Source organism: Enoplosus armatus, chromosome 9 (assembly GCF_043641665.1).
Source record: "Enoplosus armatus isolate fEnoArm2 chromosome 9, fEnoArm2.hap1, whole genome shotgun sequence".
NCBI lineage: Eukaryota > Metazoa > Chordata > Actinopteri > Centrarchiformes > Enoplosidae > Enoplosus > Enoplosus armatus.
The window spans coordinates 9,272,030-9,291,096 of NC_092188.1; the positions used below are offsets into that span (position 1 = coordinate 9,272,030).

Consider the following 19,067-nt stretch of genomic DNA (forward strand, 5'->3'; position numbering starts at 1 on the left):
ACGGTCTGTGAGTCTCGTCTCGGCGCTGCCCGATTAACTGCAGCTAATAGCTTCTCCACAGGGCGCCTGTGTTTTACACTGACTTCATGCCAGCTGGGTTTGTACACCAACAACAGCAGCAGACAGATACAACTAGACAGAGGCAACATAGAATACCCACATATTGTGCTTCTGCTAACCAAGCCCCGTCAGTAACCACAATGTGTGTGACAGCTGCACATTCAATAATGTAAGGCAGTTCAGTGTTTAAACATACATCTGCTTCATGCTCTTGCAGTATGATAATTTGGATAAAGTATGATAAAGCATTCAACAGCATATGGTATTTAAAACAATGTTGTCTTTGATTTATCTACAGTTCAGGGATAAGAACTTAATTATATTCTTGTAGCTGTATGCATACAGTACATCAGCAACCCTGTACCTTGCTGGCTCAAGCTGATTGGGGTTTTAAAATAGTCAAATTCTCAAAAGAGCAAAACACAACTGAACTCGATGATTTCATAGTACAGACTACTGGTAACCTGGTCACAGATAAATATTCTTAAACAAGAAGGCAAAGCAGAACACTCTTTGCAGCACATACTTTCATAGGTAAGCATAAAATGTTCACATTCACAAGTCATCACACTTCATTCACAGAGCTCAAGTTATTTCTTTCTCATTTAAGCCTGCAGAAATGTTCACGCACCCAATCATACACTCATACATGCACACATATTTACACACGAACACACACGTCTTCTCACACAAACATGGCGGGCGACACAAAGCTATCCCCACGGTTGACATTGGGGCCGTGATGATAGTCCTGGGGGTCGCTGTCAGTGCGCATGTAGGGAGGCGGGACCTCATTGTTTCCGGGATCATCCCAGCCAGAGGGGGCAGCAGAGTAATAATGCTCCCTTTCATCTTCACCATTATCCTCATCATCATGGTAGGCATCCAGGTCCTGCCAGCAACAAGACATTTCTATGCGGGTCAGTCTGTAACAAATACTGCGTGTCGACTTGTTTTAGTAACAGAAATACTGAGGTCTCATCCCACTAGCTTCTGTTTCAAAAGCACAATGGATTTTTGCAGACAGGGTTTCTTTCATCAGTTTCTGAAAGGAAAGGACATGATACAGCAGTTTTCTGTCCACGTTTAAAAGGTAATGTTGCATCTAATGCAGATGATTTGACAATTCAAGTATTAATACCAAACAAACTGTGTAATGCCCCCCTTTTTTGAAAAGAAAAAAAGCACCTAGTAGTCAAAACCTAATAAGATAACCACTGTCCTCTTCAAGCTAATCGGTACTGCAGTTGTGCAGTGACACACACCACTACCCAACATTTTATCAAACTCCATCAGTGGCATCTGAGATTAGACCTAGTTAGTTCAGTCCAGACCTCTGATTCGCTGCCCACAAACAGAGTGGTAACTAAATTCAGTCTGAATATCAGGCTAATTTGAGATACTCTTCTGTGAAACAAAGATCCACAGTAATTCATATTTCATTCTAGTGGATGGGATATTGAAATGGTAAAATAAGTCAAATAAAAAGACACACACTCACACATTGACTCCAGTTGAAATAAATGAAAGATCTGGTTATTTGAAAGTTGATTTTTCATTAACACTTTCAACCCCAAGGTTCCCTAAATAAAGAATTAAAAAATATTTTTTTCCCCACATTTTGCAAGAAGCACAGTGTTAATTAAACACTGGGTAATATTTGATATTTGAGGATGTCATTTTTTGGAATACTTTTGTGTTACATTATATTATAAAGGTGTGCAAACCTTTATATAACAAATAACAAACCCATTGATGGATCTGGCCTGGTTATAATTAATTAATGTTTATTGAAATTGTTACATAATGAATAACATATCTACTAGAAGTATTGTATTTTTTTTTATTTCAGATAGTGGTAATGTTGTTTTAGTATCTATACAGAACCTCATATACCACCCTGATGAAAGAAAGATGGCTGAAAATATTAAACAATAAATAAAGCATGGCGTACTGGAGGATAGTTATGTGACTTGTTTTCATTTTGATCCATGCTCTGTGAACATCATGAATAATGTACATTTGAGTTACAGTAATCAGACTGTATGTCACCTCTGCATTTTTAAGCAACATGTTGTCTTACCGTGACTGGCTCAGCACTCTGGGTAGAGTAGTACTGGTTCTGTAGTGGTCTGTCCTCTGGGGCGTGACTGGTGTTCGGCTGCTGTGGACACACACACACAGACACACAGACACACACAGACACACAGACACAGACACAGACACAGACACACACACACACACACACACACACACACACACACACACACACACACACACACACACCAGTCAGTATGTTTCAGGAGATATAATCAAGTCTGTTAGCTTTGCTATGTGCAGAACAACCTGACCCAGTAGTGTGGTTAAGGATACTGTTGTCCTGACAGGCATTTGTCGGCGGTGACTCACCCTGTTAGCAGAGCTGTTGGTCTTCTTAGGGGGAGGGGGCTTGTACTTGGGTGGACCCCTGAAAGACAAACACACACAGCCGTCTAATGAGTCACAAAAATATGAGACATGCAGCGTGGCATTTCATCTAATGGACCAATTTGCAAATAACTCATAGAACAAACACCCAGACATGAAAAAAAACACAACAGTGAAATGAACTGAAGTGAACTGATACTCACTCTCCGTTGAGTTTGTTGTTACGGTGTTTGCGGTACATTGCTATGGCTGTTCCAACGATGGCCAAGAGTATTATGACTCCAATGATGGCTCCTATGATGCTGCCTGTAGTAGCGCCCTTCTCTGGAAGACGAGTACCTGGAAAAATAACAAGAAGAGAAGAGAGAAAATACCATTAGCCAAGATCAGAAGAGGACATGAATTTCCTCTTCAACTGGAGGGCACTGCAAAAGTTCTTTCCATAACACACTCTTTAAATGTTATTTATCATAATGGTTCACAACCTTTATGCCTTATGAACCCTTAATAAAGCCTTGTCAACTCTGAGCTGCTTATCACTCGTTGAAGTTGTGAGGAGTGATTCAGATTGTTACATGTAACTCACTTTATAAAACCAGAGGCGGTAAAACTGCAATTAAAAAGCAATTAAAGGAACAGTTTGACATTTTGGGAAATACTCTTATTTGCTTTCTGCTGTTAGATAAGAAGATCAATACCACTCTCATGGCTGTCCATTAAATATGAAGCTACAGCCAGCAGCCTGTTAGCTAGCTTAGCACAAAGACTGGAAACAGGAGGAAACAAGTAGCAAGCAAGTCTGACTCCATCCAGCCTTAAAATCTGTCTACCACCTGAGAGTGGTATCGAGTTCAAAAGCTTTGGGAATGCCAAAATAAGAGAAGTTCAACATTTTTATCCTGGTATTATCTGCTCCCAAGGTTAAGAAATGGATCATCTTCTACGGCTGATCCTACGTGTTCTCCCGTGTACACCAACTTTGATTTTCCTCTTTTATGCTTTTAATTCATAATGCCTGTATTTGGACAATGGCCATCGACACAATGGGCTTCATGAACATACATTTTCTCAGCCCTCAAATTAAAGAAAAGTCAGAGAAATTTAGAAAAAAACTTTAGCAGAACTATGTTTCGTTATCTTTCCTATTTTTTTAATCATCTCACAGCCCCCCAGGTTTGAAACCACTGATAGAAAACATTAATCGAAGACATATAGTGCAAGACTGTGGGTGAGACAACTGAAGTTACTCCACACTGTGAGACCCCCATGACTAAGGGTGGCCTTATAAAAAAGACTCAGCAATGAGGATGAGTATATAATTGTGTGTGTGTGTGCATGCGCGCACGCCTACATACAGCACTGTGGTGGTGAAGTACAGAAAGTGTCTTGATTAGAGCGTTGAGTCACATGGGTGATTAAGATGAACCAGAGGAATCATGCAGAGGTTCCACTAATGAACCATGACCACACTGAACATATAACGACTCTCACACACACATGCACGTACACACACACTGTGTATTTACTGAAGGTGCAACCCGGCTCATTATCCCCCCTATTCCCAGAGGATTATGCTAATGAGGGGGCGGTAAAGGGCAGAGAGGATCTGAAGCTCATTTGATGAGAACAAACCCTGGTCCTAGTAATTGGAAGGGTCATGATTGAATGTTTTTAGTCCTCTAATTACAATTCTCCTCTAACAATAGACTACTTTGAATATCTCCTAAAATAATTTTCATTCTTTCACACATACAAAAGTGTCCTAATGATCATCTCTTTCCCTATTACTTATTATAACCCAGCACATCATCTTTCACCGCTGACCCTACGTGTTCTCCAGTGTTCACCAGCTTTGATTTCCTCTCTTTTATGCTTTTAATTCATGAAGCCTGTATTTGGAGGTTTCTGTGTAACATCGACACAACGGGCTTCATGAACATAAATATTGGGTCATTGTTATTATCTTGGGTTTTTGTTGTACTTGATTGAAGACATTGGAAAGTAAAGACATGGGAATGATAAAATGAGAGACATGAAATTAAAAAAAACTCAAAGTGGATCTTAACCTTCAATATCAAAAGCACAATGTGCACCTTAAGCCGCAGAGTCGCAACAATCATCACTAAGCTTTCCAACTCTTTAACGTTGAAACAAAAGGGTTCCCTGGATATAATACATAGAAAATCTCCTTTTGATGGAGTGAACTAAGTTAATTATGTTGTTTGGATTTATTCTGTGGGGTACAAATAAGTTTTCCATTGTTTTTTTTCCCCCCTCAGCACAAAACTTATATTGCTCCTATCTTGGGAGCAAAACCAACATGTGGTGCCCTCATTGCATCTAAAGTAGTTTTCGGTTTCTGGAGGGACACAAACTGCCGCGGCACTCATACATGGAGCGGAATACGTGTTTCATTTACATGTTATGTGCTTCATCCTCAAGATTCAAATCAAACATGAATTTTCCAGTAAGTACCTTCCTAATATTTTAACAACCTATAATATAATGAATACTATGTACAATAGGCTGTATTTTGTGACTATTTTAACACATTGCCAATTATGTGGTACACATTTAGTAGATTTAACATAAAAACAGAATAAAAATACATTTTTATGAAGTTTGTACTACTGCATAATGGAGTGGAGGATAGGTGTTGAGACATTATTGGTACTGTGACATGACACTAGACATTTTCTGGGATATTAGTTAGCATAATACTACGATATTACCAACATATCTTTCTTCTTAAAAGGTTGCATCAAAGTGACACAATTCTCTGAATTCAGTCTGTTCTAATAATAAGTAATCTCCAAAATATCAAATTATAAGTTATTTGGTCAAAATATATGTTAAAATATATCACCCAACACTAGATTTACAGCAAAACAGTTACTCATGGTTTCTAACACTTCTGTAATAAAGAGATGAGGACAAGCAGCTATTATTGCTGGCGAGGAAAATTCAGGCTCGGCTGCAGGAAATGAAAACTAATTATTCATTCAACAGTCTGAATCATAAAAGTGTCTGACCAGGAGCTTGTAAAACATACTTTTGTTTCAGCTCACCCATAAAACGCAGACTTTGGGTTATAAAAGAACAAAAATTATGAACTAAAATGGACAATGCACTACAATTAGTCCGATTTCTTTTACAAGGACTGTCGTGAAGGAGGGTGGAGAACATTTTACTGTGGCATTTTCAAAGCTGCGATGGTTCTGCAGAGGGAGTGTTTTGCATTTTGTCATTTAATGGGAACGGAGGGACGATTTGTACAGAAAAAGAAGAAGAATAAAAGACCAGGCTGTCCTCACAAAGACTGAAGAATTAGAGACAGACTGGATGTGACATATTAGCGGGCATTCTCTATTAGATTTCCAACTGTTGCGACTGAAATTTGGTGTCGTAGTGGTGGTGGTGTAGTGTATGCAGTGCAAACCGTCTTCCACATGGTGGTGCTGTGTCTCCTTAAAACCAAAGCACTGAACAGCTACAGGGCATTTTCATTCTAAACCTGATACCTGCCTAGTCTTTCGAGTGTTTTTGTGTTACTGCTTCCTCATTCCAGTGCCATGTCTGTTTATCATCACGCCGCCCGCCTCCATTTTCGCTCCTTTTTAAAACTCTATAGAGTTTGCCTTGCCTTATCTCTTTGGTGTCATTATCCAACCAAAGTCATTTTCACTCAGCAGGTTTCAGGTAGAAAGCTGTTCCTTCCTCTCTGATAACCTCTGATGGAGAAGAGAGAGCTGCAGGAAAAGAGGCCAATTTTAAGAAAAGAGGTGTGGTGCTTGTGTGTGAATGACTTGACTCGAGAGCGTGACCTCTGTGTTGGCCCTGGACACCAGCCATGTCTTGCGCTAATGAAATATCCAAGACCAAGAGAGAGGGAGAGTGTGTGTGTGTGTGTGTGTGTGTGTGTGTGTGTGTGTGTGTGTACGTGTACTGTACGTCTGCCGAGCCTGTTTAAATCCCTACAGCTCTTTGCCAAGGACATACAACCAGACACGCACTTACCCACACATATAGAGTACATTAAGACCATACCCCCAGGCAAACACAAAATACACACTCATGCATGCACACACATTGTATTAAGAGGTAGCCGGCATCCTCTGCTGTAACCTCGTCACTCAGTCTGACATATTTACACTAACACATTGGTCTGCAGCGTGCCCTCTGCCCTGCTGCCTTTCCTCTCCATACAAACATCACGTGCATACACAAAGACATATTTACATACATATTTAAACATAAAAACAGACACAAAAACAAGCATGACACAAAATAGCACCAAATTTATTTCAGTGGAGCCCTGAGGCGGAGCGCAGTTCTCTAAACTAACAATGTGGTGTTTTCTCTTCACTGTGAATGAGGAGATGGTCCACAGTTCAAACTCAGTTAAAGGTCAGCTCCGTTACTGTCAGCAGATCAATGCAGGGACCATCCAGTCAGATACACATTCATCCCTTTCTATACGTGAGCCCTCCATTGCTCACCCTTGCCTGCCTGGCCAGCAAGTCAACCGTAGACCACCACTCTCCCACGGGGCACAGAGGAGGGGGAGGATGGAGTGGGAGTGAAGGAAGAGGAGACAGGGCTGGATGGTTGGCTGAAACCGTCTGAAATTACCACAGACTCACTTCAGCAAGTTGAAAATGCCACCAGAATCTCTGGAGCTTTAGGATGCATGGTTGAATACCAGCCGCAGAGTTTTTCAGTTTTACCTTTATTCTCTTCATTTCTGTCTCAAAATACTTTTAGGGGAAAGAAATTCAGGAGACAGATCAGCACTCCTTAAAAAAAACTTAGTGCATATGAGTCACTGACAGGAAAGCTGAAATGAGAAGGGAGTACTCAGCGAAAGAGGATTCGTTGAGAGATGAGTCAAGTCGAGACGGCGGGGTCCAAACAGAGGAGTTCGGGAGAGTGACATTGAGGAGAGAGGGGGGGTGAGAAGTGAGGAATCAAAAGAGGGTGAGGCAGCAGGAAGAGCCAAGTGAGATGAAGGCTGTGATTAAGAGGCTGGCTTCAGATGAGTACGGAGGGATTTCCCGGCTGCTGCCTGCAACTGGCTGATCACACACTGAGGGGATGAAGGAGAGAGAGGGAAGACAAAGATCTCACATCCCTCTCTTTTCCACTCAATCCCTTGTTCTCTCTTCCAGTGTGTTTACGCCTCTCCCTGAAGGGATTAAGGTTAACTTGCTGGCCTATCCTCAGCTTCCCCGCACGGGCCGGGCTTTTGCTGCATTTATCTCTGCCTCCTCCCCTTCTGCTTCCATCCATCCATCCATCCATCCATCCCTCCTTCACTCCCATCATCCCTCTTTCCTGTCATCCTGCTCCATCGCCGGTGTAATTTGGTATTCGCTTGTTTGGCCCGGTAATACGACAGCACAAATCTGCAGCGTCTCCCTCTGCATCTCTTATCTCCTGTGCCTAACGAGTAGAGATAAGCCTGTTTTTATTACCCTCCCTGACCTCTTCCACAAATCTGTGCACACACAGGCACACACACACCTACACAACTTTTTACTACACTGAATCCCTGCTAACCAACCTTAAAATCAGAAATTTCCACATCCACAATGCCGTAGATCCACTGGGGAAAAGGTTGGGATATACATGTGGATGGTCTTGGTTTAAGAGATTAGCAGGCCACTGGTCACTAGGAAAACAATCCTACTGTAGCTGATGATCAAACACATTCCTAATGGGTTAGCTTGACTTTTTAAAAGGGGACAGTTGACCAAAATATCCAAAGCCCAAGGCGTCCTGTCGGCTCAGCGGGCTGCAGCCATGGCCATGTGGCGGTGACGTTGGGGATAGTCCCGCTTGTGAATTTCCCTGTGTGTCATTTCCCCCCTATTTATCTCCCTCATATCTTTCAAGTCACTCGCCAGTATGCTTTTCAGTAAAGTGAGATTTAATTATATAAATCCACAGTGTTTGATCACCCCACCACCATTTATGTCTTTGAAGGAGCAAACATTTCATTTCTGATTTAAAATTCCCTTTTAATATTAGCTAGTTTTTCTTTGTTTGTTTCTAGGATGTCAGTGGACATTATAGTTTCAGCAGAGGTTCACCCTTAATGTAAAGTTTGAATGTAACGAGGCAAACCGGTCTCAGTTGAAATTCGAGCCTTTTGAACTCAGCTGAGACACAGGCTACAGTACCTCCCAGCATAGAAAAACACAAGGCTACCACGGTCACAGCAGAGTGCTTGGAGATGAGATTAGGACCGAATGAATTGATGGCCTCTGAAAGAGATTAAGATAAAGAACAGTACACGTAATCTCATTGCTCACTAAGAGAAAAGAGAAATCCCAGCCTTTAGATTCTGGGGTTAACTTGGTAAAACACACACCCTATCCATCTATTGACGCATCCAATTCAGGTTGAGCTGTGCGTACACCTGCCCAACGCTCTGGTAACACAGTAACCCAATAATCAACGGCATAGATAACTGCTCTGAATGGAGTGAGGAGGGGTGAGAGTGAGCGAAAGAAGGCTGAAAAAGGGGAAAAACAAAAAAGGTAGAAAAAATAGAGCAAAGTAAAGCTTGTGCCTAACATTGACAGGGTACATACATGAGCTGCAGGCCTGAACACACACACACACACACACACACACACACACACACACACACACACACACACACACACACACACACACACACACACACACACACACACACACACACACACACACACACACACACACACACACACACACACACACACACACACACACACACCTATGCTTACACACTTAAATTATTCACAATCAATGCAAGTGCTACAGTGTTGAGTGCTGCAGCTACCTTTGACATTAATTTTATGGCAGTTGAAGACCTGCTACACCCACTACCACAATCATCGTCGCCATCATTTACTATTCACAGCACTCAGGATGCCATTACAATTCATTTCAGCGCAAAACATATCAGATCAAATAGATTGTGCTTGTTCGGACAAGACTAGAGGACAAACTTTACCGATGTGACTGAAGGAAATGCTGACTGAATTGTGTGCGTGTGTGTGTGTGTGTGTGTGTGTGTGTGTGTGTGTGTGTGTGTGTGTGTGTGTGTGTGTGTGCTGTTGCCAGGGTTTTGGGTTTGGGCAGATCAGTGATGCTGGTCATTTCTAATCTACTGTGATTTCAGAGCTCAACCTCGTGCATTTCAACTGTCTGAGGATTAAATTCATGTCACTGACACCGTGTTTGGGTGTACATACTGTGAGTGTGTGCGTGTCAGGGTGCATGCAAGTGTGTGTGTTGAGTTTTGACATTTTAAAAAGCTGTGTGGTGGTAATGTGAAAACTTTGTATGGTGTGTGTGTGTGTGTGTGTGTGTGTGGCGCTGCTCTCCCTCTCCCTCTCTGGGGAGACAGTGTGTTCCCTGCCACAGTGCATCAAAGCACACTCAGTTGCCTTGGGAGAATGCAGGAACTCTCTCTCCCTCTCTCCCTCCATGCCTCCATCTTCCTCTCTTTCTTCCTCTCTCTGACAAGGTCGCTGTTCGCCTCTTGCTGTCTCCCAGTCAATATTTACAGTCCACTTTACACTGGCACTGAGGTGGTCGGCTGCAGCCAGCGGAGAAAGCGGGGTTGCATTAGCCAAATGTAGCTGTCTACTCAGGACATGAATGATCTGTTGTACTACAAGCAGCACTCTGTTTCTGTTGCTCTCTCTCGCTCTGTCTCTCTCTCGCTCTGTCTCTCTCTCTCTCTGTCTCTCTCTCTCTGTCTCTCTCTCTCTCTCTCTCTCTCTCTCACACACACTCTCTCTCTCACACACACACACACACACACCACACATACACACACACACACATAGAGAAGAGTAGGAGGTAACAGGTAGAGCTGGAAACAGCAAGCACATACTTAACAGAAGAGTAACAAGTGCTCACAAAGCACAGGTCAGCCTGCCATCACATCCATGGGAGCACATTAAAAGTCTAAACCCATTTCAGCAGTTTTAACACATTAAACTAATTATGACACATTACACCACCGTCTCAAAGCTAAAGTGGTGATATTAAAACGCTGACTACTTGTAATCATAATAACACCAATTCTTCATTATTCTATTTTCTGATTATAATGCTCTGATCCATAGAACATTACCTCTAGGAATACATTTAAATATCTAAATGTAAACATTTTAAAGGTTTGATTGCATTGTTTGTAAAACACAGCAGTAAAATAGGTCTATCATTTCAATTACGATCAAGCTGGAAGATACTGTTAATGCATTAACACAATAATGTCTTTCCAATATCAATAAAGCAGCCTATATCATGTTATGTAAAATGTGGCGAAATCACATCACAAAATAAACTGTTGTTCAATAAAATGAACTGAGTTATACTGTTATGTATTACATTAGAAAAACTCTATACATCCAAGAAGAAAAACATATAAATAATTAACCAAGTTAATTCTTAATCACAACTGACTTGGGATCATTCATTTTTACAATAGAATTTTGTAAAAGAATAAATCATCATATAGTCGTTTCCACTGAATTCCATCTATTCCACTGAAACTTAATAAATCATAAAACTGATTTTTCCCCAGCCCTAAAGAAATATGTAAATTTAGGTTTGACATTTAAAGGAATACTTAGACAGAATTACACTTATTTGCTTTTTTTTTGCTGTGAGTTAGATGAAAAGATCGATACCACTCACATGTCTGTGTGTTAAGTACGGCGCTAGAGCAGGCGATTAGCTTAGCATAAAGACTGTAAGCAGCGGGAAACAGCTACCCTGGCTCTGTCTGAGGGTAAAAAAATGGGACTACACCTCTAAAGCTTGTGAAGAATCTCATTTGTTTAATCTGTACAAAAACAGAAATGTCAAGATGACAGTTATTAGTTTACAGTGAGTTATGTGTTGTAACTATTTCTTGATGTATTTCTTTTCCACACAGCACTTCAGAGCAGCATCTGGGTACCAAGAAATAGCCCTTGCAGGAAACCCACAGTAAAACCAAACTTTCATTTTTACATTTGTGTTTTGTACTGATTAAAACAAACAAGATATGACGTGTTAATTATTGAGCTTCGGATGGATTTTTGAAGTTTACAGAGAGCCTGTTCCCCCGTGCTTCTCTATGATAAGATAAAATAATCACATCCTGCTTCTATAGCTCCTCCATACAGACTGGAAATCTGTTTGATCCTCTCATCTAAGTATCTGCAAGAAAGCGAATAAGCGTCTTTCCCAAAATGTCAAACTAGTACTGTAAGAGTGAAAGCGAGAAATTCAAAAGAGCCTTTCAAATAGCAGCAGGTGTCCCACATTTTCAATAAATGTAACACTCAACACAAAATGTGTTTGTATGTAAATCTGAATGTAATGAGGTTATTGTGATGATATCTTAGATCCCATTTACAGATTATAATTTAAGATGCGGTAACTAGCAGCTGTAATGGAAACTGATTTTGGAAGGTAACCTACCCACCTGGATAAATATTGTAGTTTACAGTAAATGTTGCAATCGTAGAATATCCAGCCACCTATTTTACCTCACATGCCTGTAGGCTTCCCATCCATCTTCTTGCCCTGCTTTTTCCGCTCTCCTCACCCCACCCCCAACACCACTCTCTCCTCCTCTACTAGTGTCACTGCGGCCTTGAGGCCAGGCAGTCAGGAGCAGCTGGTATGTTTACCTGCCCTCCTTACCACTGCTAACCTCTGGCTAGAAGGGACTCTCACCTCATTACCCACCACTCAGCCACACATACAACCTCAAACTCTGCTATCCTCTTAGATTTCTGCCCTACAGCCAGGATGCTACACTGTAATAGCCTCCATGTACTGCAATCTATTCAGCAACCTGCTGTGAGGAAATGTAAGATATAATGAGAAGGGGAAAAAATAACGTCTAAGACTTGGCTACCGCTCCTTGCCTCCGCCTTTCTCTAAAGCGCGGAGAGTCAGTTCGTTCATTTCTCTCAACTCTCGCGGACTCACATGAGAGTGCTCTTCATGTCGCCCTCCTACCAAGTTCCTCACACAGACTGCCAGAAAGGAAACAAGGCACAGAGGAAGAGACAGAGATGGTGAAGGAGGGGAGAGAGTGTAGAACATATAGGGAAGAGCATGGAGAACTGAGAGAATAGGAGATTGAAGCTGGAGGGTGTAGAAGTAGATGCTGAAGGTGTGGGAGGGAAAGGAATTGAAGAAGAAGAGCAAAAGTATTTTGCACAAGAAAAGTTGCAAATGTCCCACTCGCAGTTTGATAACATATAAAATTAATGATCCTCGTTCAGAATTTGTTGTGCTTTTTTCTTGGGATAATGATTTCCTTTTCGAGTGTTGTTTACTGTGTTTGTACCTGCTGTATTGTTGACCGCAAAGTAGGCAGCCTTAAAGAGCCTCACACGGAGTCCTGAGAGTGCCATAGCAGTAATAGGCCCCATCTCTCCCTCAAACTGCCTCTCATCAGCTACTGATTAATGACACACAGAGCCATAATGGCCCCGCGTGCTCTCCACATTCATTCACTTTCCTCTTCATCCCATGCCCCTGGAGAGAAACCACAACAATGCGAGCTATCGAGACATCCAAAAACTACGCTCTCGCCGAACTCAAATTCAAACGCTCATTAAGAAAGACGTTTCCTCCATTGCCATTCAGTTATGCATTGCCACTGGGAGCGGGTGGACAGAAACAATAGCATACAGAAGAGATGGGAAGGTAGAGAAGAAAGCATTCAGACTTCAATTTATCTGTATGGGAATAAAGAATGGTTTCATTAGTGTTTAAATGCGGTTGATTAGCTGCTTGGCATGGAGTGCTGGTGATTTATGCATTGGTAAAAAGGATGCCACCTATATTGTGGCACAAGATGCACGCGCGCACACACACACACTCGCTACACACATTCACTACACTTAAAATCTGAAAGAAGAAAACAAAGAAAACAAACTGCTGTTAGTAACCAAAAACATGTACCTCCTTTGATTTCTGCAACTGCTGTGCATGTGTCACAATTCTCCAAGGTCATCAGTGAGTCTGCTGACTGTTGAACAGCTCTGTCAACAATACATCACACTACAGCGCTGCTGAAACTCACTGGCCAGTGTCTTTAAAGTGAAAATACAGACATAAATGTGAGCATGCATGCTGGCAGGCACACACACACGTGTCAAGGACTCGCACGAGCAGAAAAGCACAAGTGCACACAGACATCAACATCCAAACTGACGCGCTTTAATGCATGCACATAGATGCAAACATTCACATCATTTGGACACGCTCCTTCAACCCTCACATACGTCCTGGATGAAAAATATCAAACTGCCATACATACATCAAACGACATTACACCAAGTAGCCACTGTTAAAAACCCTTGAAGCATCAATAATAAATAACTCCACATTCTCATCCTCCACCGTGTACTGAATGCACTGAAGGCAATGTCACTGATTTCATTGTTCCAAACCAAAAATGGTTGCAGGCGCAGGTTAGTTATTGGAAATGCTCTTTCATGCACTATTCATCTGAATATTCAGATATTACCAAACTCCTTAATCTCCTCCACCTCTCATTTTTGCCTGTTCACATCCTCCTGCCCTCCCATCTGTGCGGGGGCGTCTGTTTATCAGGGAGTTTGTGTTTGTGTGCGTTTCACAGCAGCAGTATTTATGTTCAGCGTTTGAGAGTGTGTGGGGTAATCAATAGCGTTTCAGTGAAGGACACTTGGGAGCAGATAGGAACCCAAATCCAAGCCGGCATGAAAGACAACATGACAGAAACACTTGCTGCTCGACCTGAAGGGGCTCAGCGTGACATCTACCCTGACTCTTGTCAAGAGCGCACACACACACAAACACACACACTCCTTTACATACACATAGAAACGCCTGTGAACCCATTAGAGGGGCTTCAAATATAGTTAAAAACATTTACACACAGGCAAACTAATGAGTTATTGACCGATGAGCGTACACCCACACACACCATATATTGCACATCGCAATGCATCCATTCTACGCATAACGGACGTGACCAGCGTCCTTGTCACAACTAAGCAGAGCATGCTATAATGAGCGTGTGTGTGTGCGTGTGCATGCCTGCCTATATGTGTGTCTGTGTGTGCGTGCATGCATGTGCTGGGCTCACTGTGTGTACACAAGTCATTATTAGAGGTTTAGTGTGTGCTCACCAGTCAGTCAGGCTCCAGTCAGAGGAGTCAGCTTAAGGGCTCATAGCAGCTCCCTGAGGAGACACTAAATACCATCAGCCGTTTAAATCCATCCATGACCATTTTAAATATGCAGCACACACTCACTCCATTTTTAATAAGGGCTCTGAGCAAGACAGAGGGAGAAAAAAGGGACAGAGAAGAGACAGAGACAGACCGAGAGAGAGAGAAAAAGAGGGGGGGCAAGACTGAAGTGGAGGGAGAAGGAGGAATAGGAGGGGAAAGGAGGAGAGCAGAGTCTGTTGCATTGATTTCTTGGCAGTTTGGCACCGGCCCTGATTCGCCTGGAAAAGCCACAGATGTGTCAGAGCCAGTTAGGCACGGCAGAAGAGAGGGAGCACACATACTCACCCAACTCAGTCACATGCATGTGCACACACAGCACATGTGCAGACACATACACACACAGAAATGCTCATGAATAGAGAGAATACACAGCGTGCACTCAAAGTGTCTGCGAGTGTGTGTGGATTACAAAAGCACCTGTGTGAAAGGAGCAAGTGAAAGCCGGGGATGATGCAAGGGGTTTTGATGCCTTTCTGAGGAAAACCAGGCATTTCTCTCAGAAGGGAGTCAAAAATAGATACTATTACACACACCTAGATGGGCAGCAAATTTCTCCTTAATCCCTGGTTTAGCTTAGCTCAAAAACCTGTCTGCTCTGCTCAGCTTTCAAAGCACACCTGACTGTGTGCGGGTGCATGCGCGGCCCAGCGGAACAGCAGGGAACAGTCGGATGTACATTTTGATCTGAGGGTGGATGAGACATTAGGATCAAAGCCGCGGACTGGGGAGAATCTACTGATCTTAGCGCTAAATCCATGAGCAACCTCCAGACGGACTACCTGATTAGCTAGGCATTTGTGGCCTATATCCAGCATAAGTGAAGTGACAGGAATATTGATGATAAAGCCTGGGGCAGAATTATATCTAGGACCTTTAGATAGCTCAAAATGGCACAAACTATTGTCAAGTTTAAGGGATTGATTTTCATCGGGTGCTTTGACAGACACTTCCATCAAATATTAGTTGGCTCTATTAATACAAAAGAGAAATATTTACAAATAGGGTTATATTTAATTAATAAGAACAGAAAAACAATTACTTTGTTTTTACTTGTTGGTCAATTTAGATGAAGCTTCATGTTTGTTTTCTAACAGTTGAAATTAGAGCTGCAACTATTGTATTATTGATTATCTGCCCATTATTTTTTTTGATTAATCTTTGGCCTATAAAATGTAAGGGTTTAAAAACAGTTTAAAAAAAATCATCAATCACATTTTCCCAAAGCCCAAGGTGTCGTCTTCAAATGGCTTGTTTTGTTCGACCAACCGCCCCAAAACCAAAGACACGTTTGTTTTCACACGAAGAAAAGCAGAACATCCACACAATTGAGTGACTGGAAGTAGTTCGTTTGTTTGAAAAACGACTCAAAATAGTGATTGCCTAATCGATTAAATCAACAAATCTTTTCAGCTCTACTTGAAATGAATAACATGGAGTTTTCTTGAAGAACGTGTCACTATAGGCTTGGATTCTGCAGCTTAAGTGGCTGCTGGGAGAAGCTATACAGGAGTCGTGTGTATCTATCTTCCATACACATTCATGAACTACTTGCTATTGAATTAATGAGAGAAACGACAGGTGCAAGCTGAACCTGTGTGCGAAACACTTACCACCGTTTCAGTAAATCCTATATGTCAACAGCTGTTCACTCAACAGGAATGATGTCAATCTCAGTATAATAGCACAGCGGCTTGCTTAACACCATTTCCTGCTTTGGACAAACACACACCTATGCAGTTCAGTCCCTCTTGCTCCAGGTGACAGGTGTGTCACAGCAGCGTGGCAGGAACCTGATGATCCCAGCCGACAGAGTGAATGACCGGTTAGTCAGCTAGCCGGCTGACTCACTGACCGAGAGGATAAGAGCTCACTCACCGTCCCGCCGGCTGCATTGTGTAAACGCGGGTCTATTCTCCAAAGAAGAAAAGGGTGAATGTGTCACTCTCACTTCACACAGATACATGTGGAGATGCTCAGACACACAGAGACACCCTGCACCCGAGATGTAGATTAGACATGGTATGTTTATTACCCTCTGTGCCACAGACGAAACCGGTCTGGAGACCTCCGTTCATCTGGCTGTCAGTGAAGACACAATAGGACAGTCACACTTTCTTTGACGCGCCACTCTGGAATGTTAATCACCACAGAAACCCATTATCTTCACATCCTCCCGTCCCCTCCCTTCATTTGTCTTCCTCTCCTTTTAAAACCTGACAAACTCATTGCTCGTTACTAGAAAGTACCATTGTTTCATTGAGCGCACATGTAGAGGGAGACAGAGACATGAGACAGAGGAGATAAGAGAGGCAGCGGAGGGGGGAGGCCTGCCTGACTGCTGACATAAATTGGGGATCATAAAAAGTGTTGCAGAATTAATCTGCGAAGAATGAATAAAGTGAAGTACCGCGGGGAGAGGTGTGTGTAAGAGTGTGTGTGCAAGTGTGTGTGTGTGTGTGTAGAAGAGTAGGGGGTTGTTCTTGAATCCATAATGAAGACGCAAGAAAGGAAAGAAACATAAAACACACGACTTTCAAATGTATTCATAAAGCTTGATGATCTAGGTTCATGAGGATGTGTGTGGGCATTTATTATCATTATTATAAGTGTGTGTGTGTGTATGCAGTAGAGCTTTGTATATGTGCTCTGGGTGCGAGTGTGTATGTGTGGGGGATGTGTGTGTCCGTGCCTCAGCTGCGACATACTCCTTTGCCTCTCTCTGTGCTGCAGTGCCTACAGGAAGTGCCACATACATCATGAATTTTATGCATAAGGCTGAATGTCAACACTGATGCATAATTTTTGCGGTAAAATGCTAAATGTCACCAAACACCAGGCTCTGTCTCGACTGACGGCGGGCCTCGTATCACCAGAGGATGTGCTGGCAGCCAGCAGTCGCCATGCCAGCCGTCACACCAGAACTGAAGGGCCACAACTGTACTGTACGCAGTTGTGGCAGGAGTGGCGGAGTAGGCGACAAGGGAGATCGGGGGACAAGGAGGGTAATGAAAGCAGATTTGAAGGAGAAGGGAGTGAGACAAGAGGATTTTTTTTTTTTTTTTTTTTTTTGCATTTCTGTTTACTTTTTTTGCCCCTACACTGATGCATTTGCAAAAGAGAAACAATATCACCCTCTAACATAATTGAATTAACAAACAGTTTTACCCTTTTATTTCCCCTGAAGTAGCTCTCCACTCACTTTTGAAATAGCAAGAGTTTTGAACCATGTTTGGCTGCACAGCATGAGTTTGATTGACCCACTTCTGAGACAACAAGGTTAAAGACATTAAGTATTAAAAGCTTGGTTTACCGAAATGATGAAAAAACAATTGTGGTATCAAATAAAGAAGACTTTTATTTGGCCGAATTCTACATATCTGTCTCAGATTTCTACTGCCACCCCAACACAATAGAGGCAAATGGGATGCTACATGTATCTGTGGTGCTTATTCAGTGGAAAGTGGAAACATTGAAATCTCTCAAAGTCAAGACTATCTGCACGGCTGGATACCACGAGGGGTATGTGACTAAATGCTTTTTTTGTTACTGGGGTGAACTGACCCTTTAACATATTCTAATAAGTCTTTAATTGTCCTTATCACTAGTTTATACTCATTACTCCAAATGGGAAGAGAAAAACACACACAGGGAATGCGAGGACAAGAGGAAGAGAGGATGGAGAGAGAATAAGTAGCCAGTGATATGGTTTTTATATGGCTTTAACTCTTCCTCCAAGGCAGGAGACCACCAGCTGAGCTCCCCAAATGAAAAACTACACTATTAATATCTATGTGGAGAGCTGGCATCAAGTATTTTCAACAGATGCACCAAGACACACAGAAAGCAGAACTGTGCATGTGCATACACATAAACAAAGACTCCACCAATAACAGAGCAGCAATAGTTACATAAAAAAAAGTTTGATAATCTTGCATTTTAAAGTGCTAAGTTTGTGCTTATGACCTTTAAGGTTGAAGGGGTGAGTAATGAGGAGCGGGGCGACTCAGCCAGGCCCGCCTGAGAGGCTGCTGAATGAAGGACAGGGATGGAGGGATGGGTGAGAGAGAGAGATGGAGAGAAAGTAAGAAAGAAGAAATATGAAGGCACTGTCATCTCACTTCTCCTCCCTCCGGCTCCCCCAGCTGTTGTTCTCTCTCCCCCTCGCAATCACTTTTCATTGTCACTCATCCCTCCAATCACCCCTAACTACTTGTGCTGCCCTCCCTCTCCCGTGCCCTCCCCTCCCTCGCTTGCTCTCTCCCTGCTCTTCTTTCCCTCTCTTTCTCCATC

The 19,067-nt window shown here is 42.4% G+C and overlaps 1 protein-coding gene across 1 annotated transcript in view; it reads right to left on the reverse strand.

Moving 5' to 3' along the window:
• Positions 1-8: 8 nt before the first annotated feature.
• The window catches only part of LOC139290428 (nectin-2), a 72,929-nt gene continuing 53,870 nt past the window's right edge, over positions 9-19,067 (reverse strand). The window contains exons 7-10 of the mRNA XM_070912209.1: positions 2,691-2,826; positions 2,470-2,527; positions 2,144-2,224; positions 9-952 (exon numbers count right to left, since the gene is read on the reverse strand). Coding sequence (XP_070768310.1) covers positions 746-952; positions 2,144-2,224; positions 2,470-2,527; positions 2,691-2,826 — 482 coding nt within the window. The 3' untranslated portion in view covers positions 9-745. The remainder of the gene's footprint in view (positions 953-2,143; positions 2,225-2,469; positions 2,528-2,690; positions 2,827-19,067) is intronic.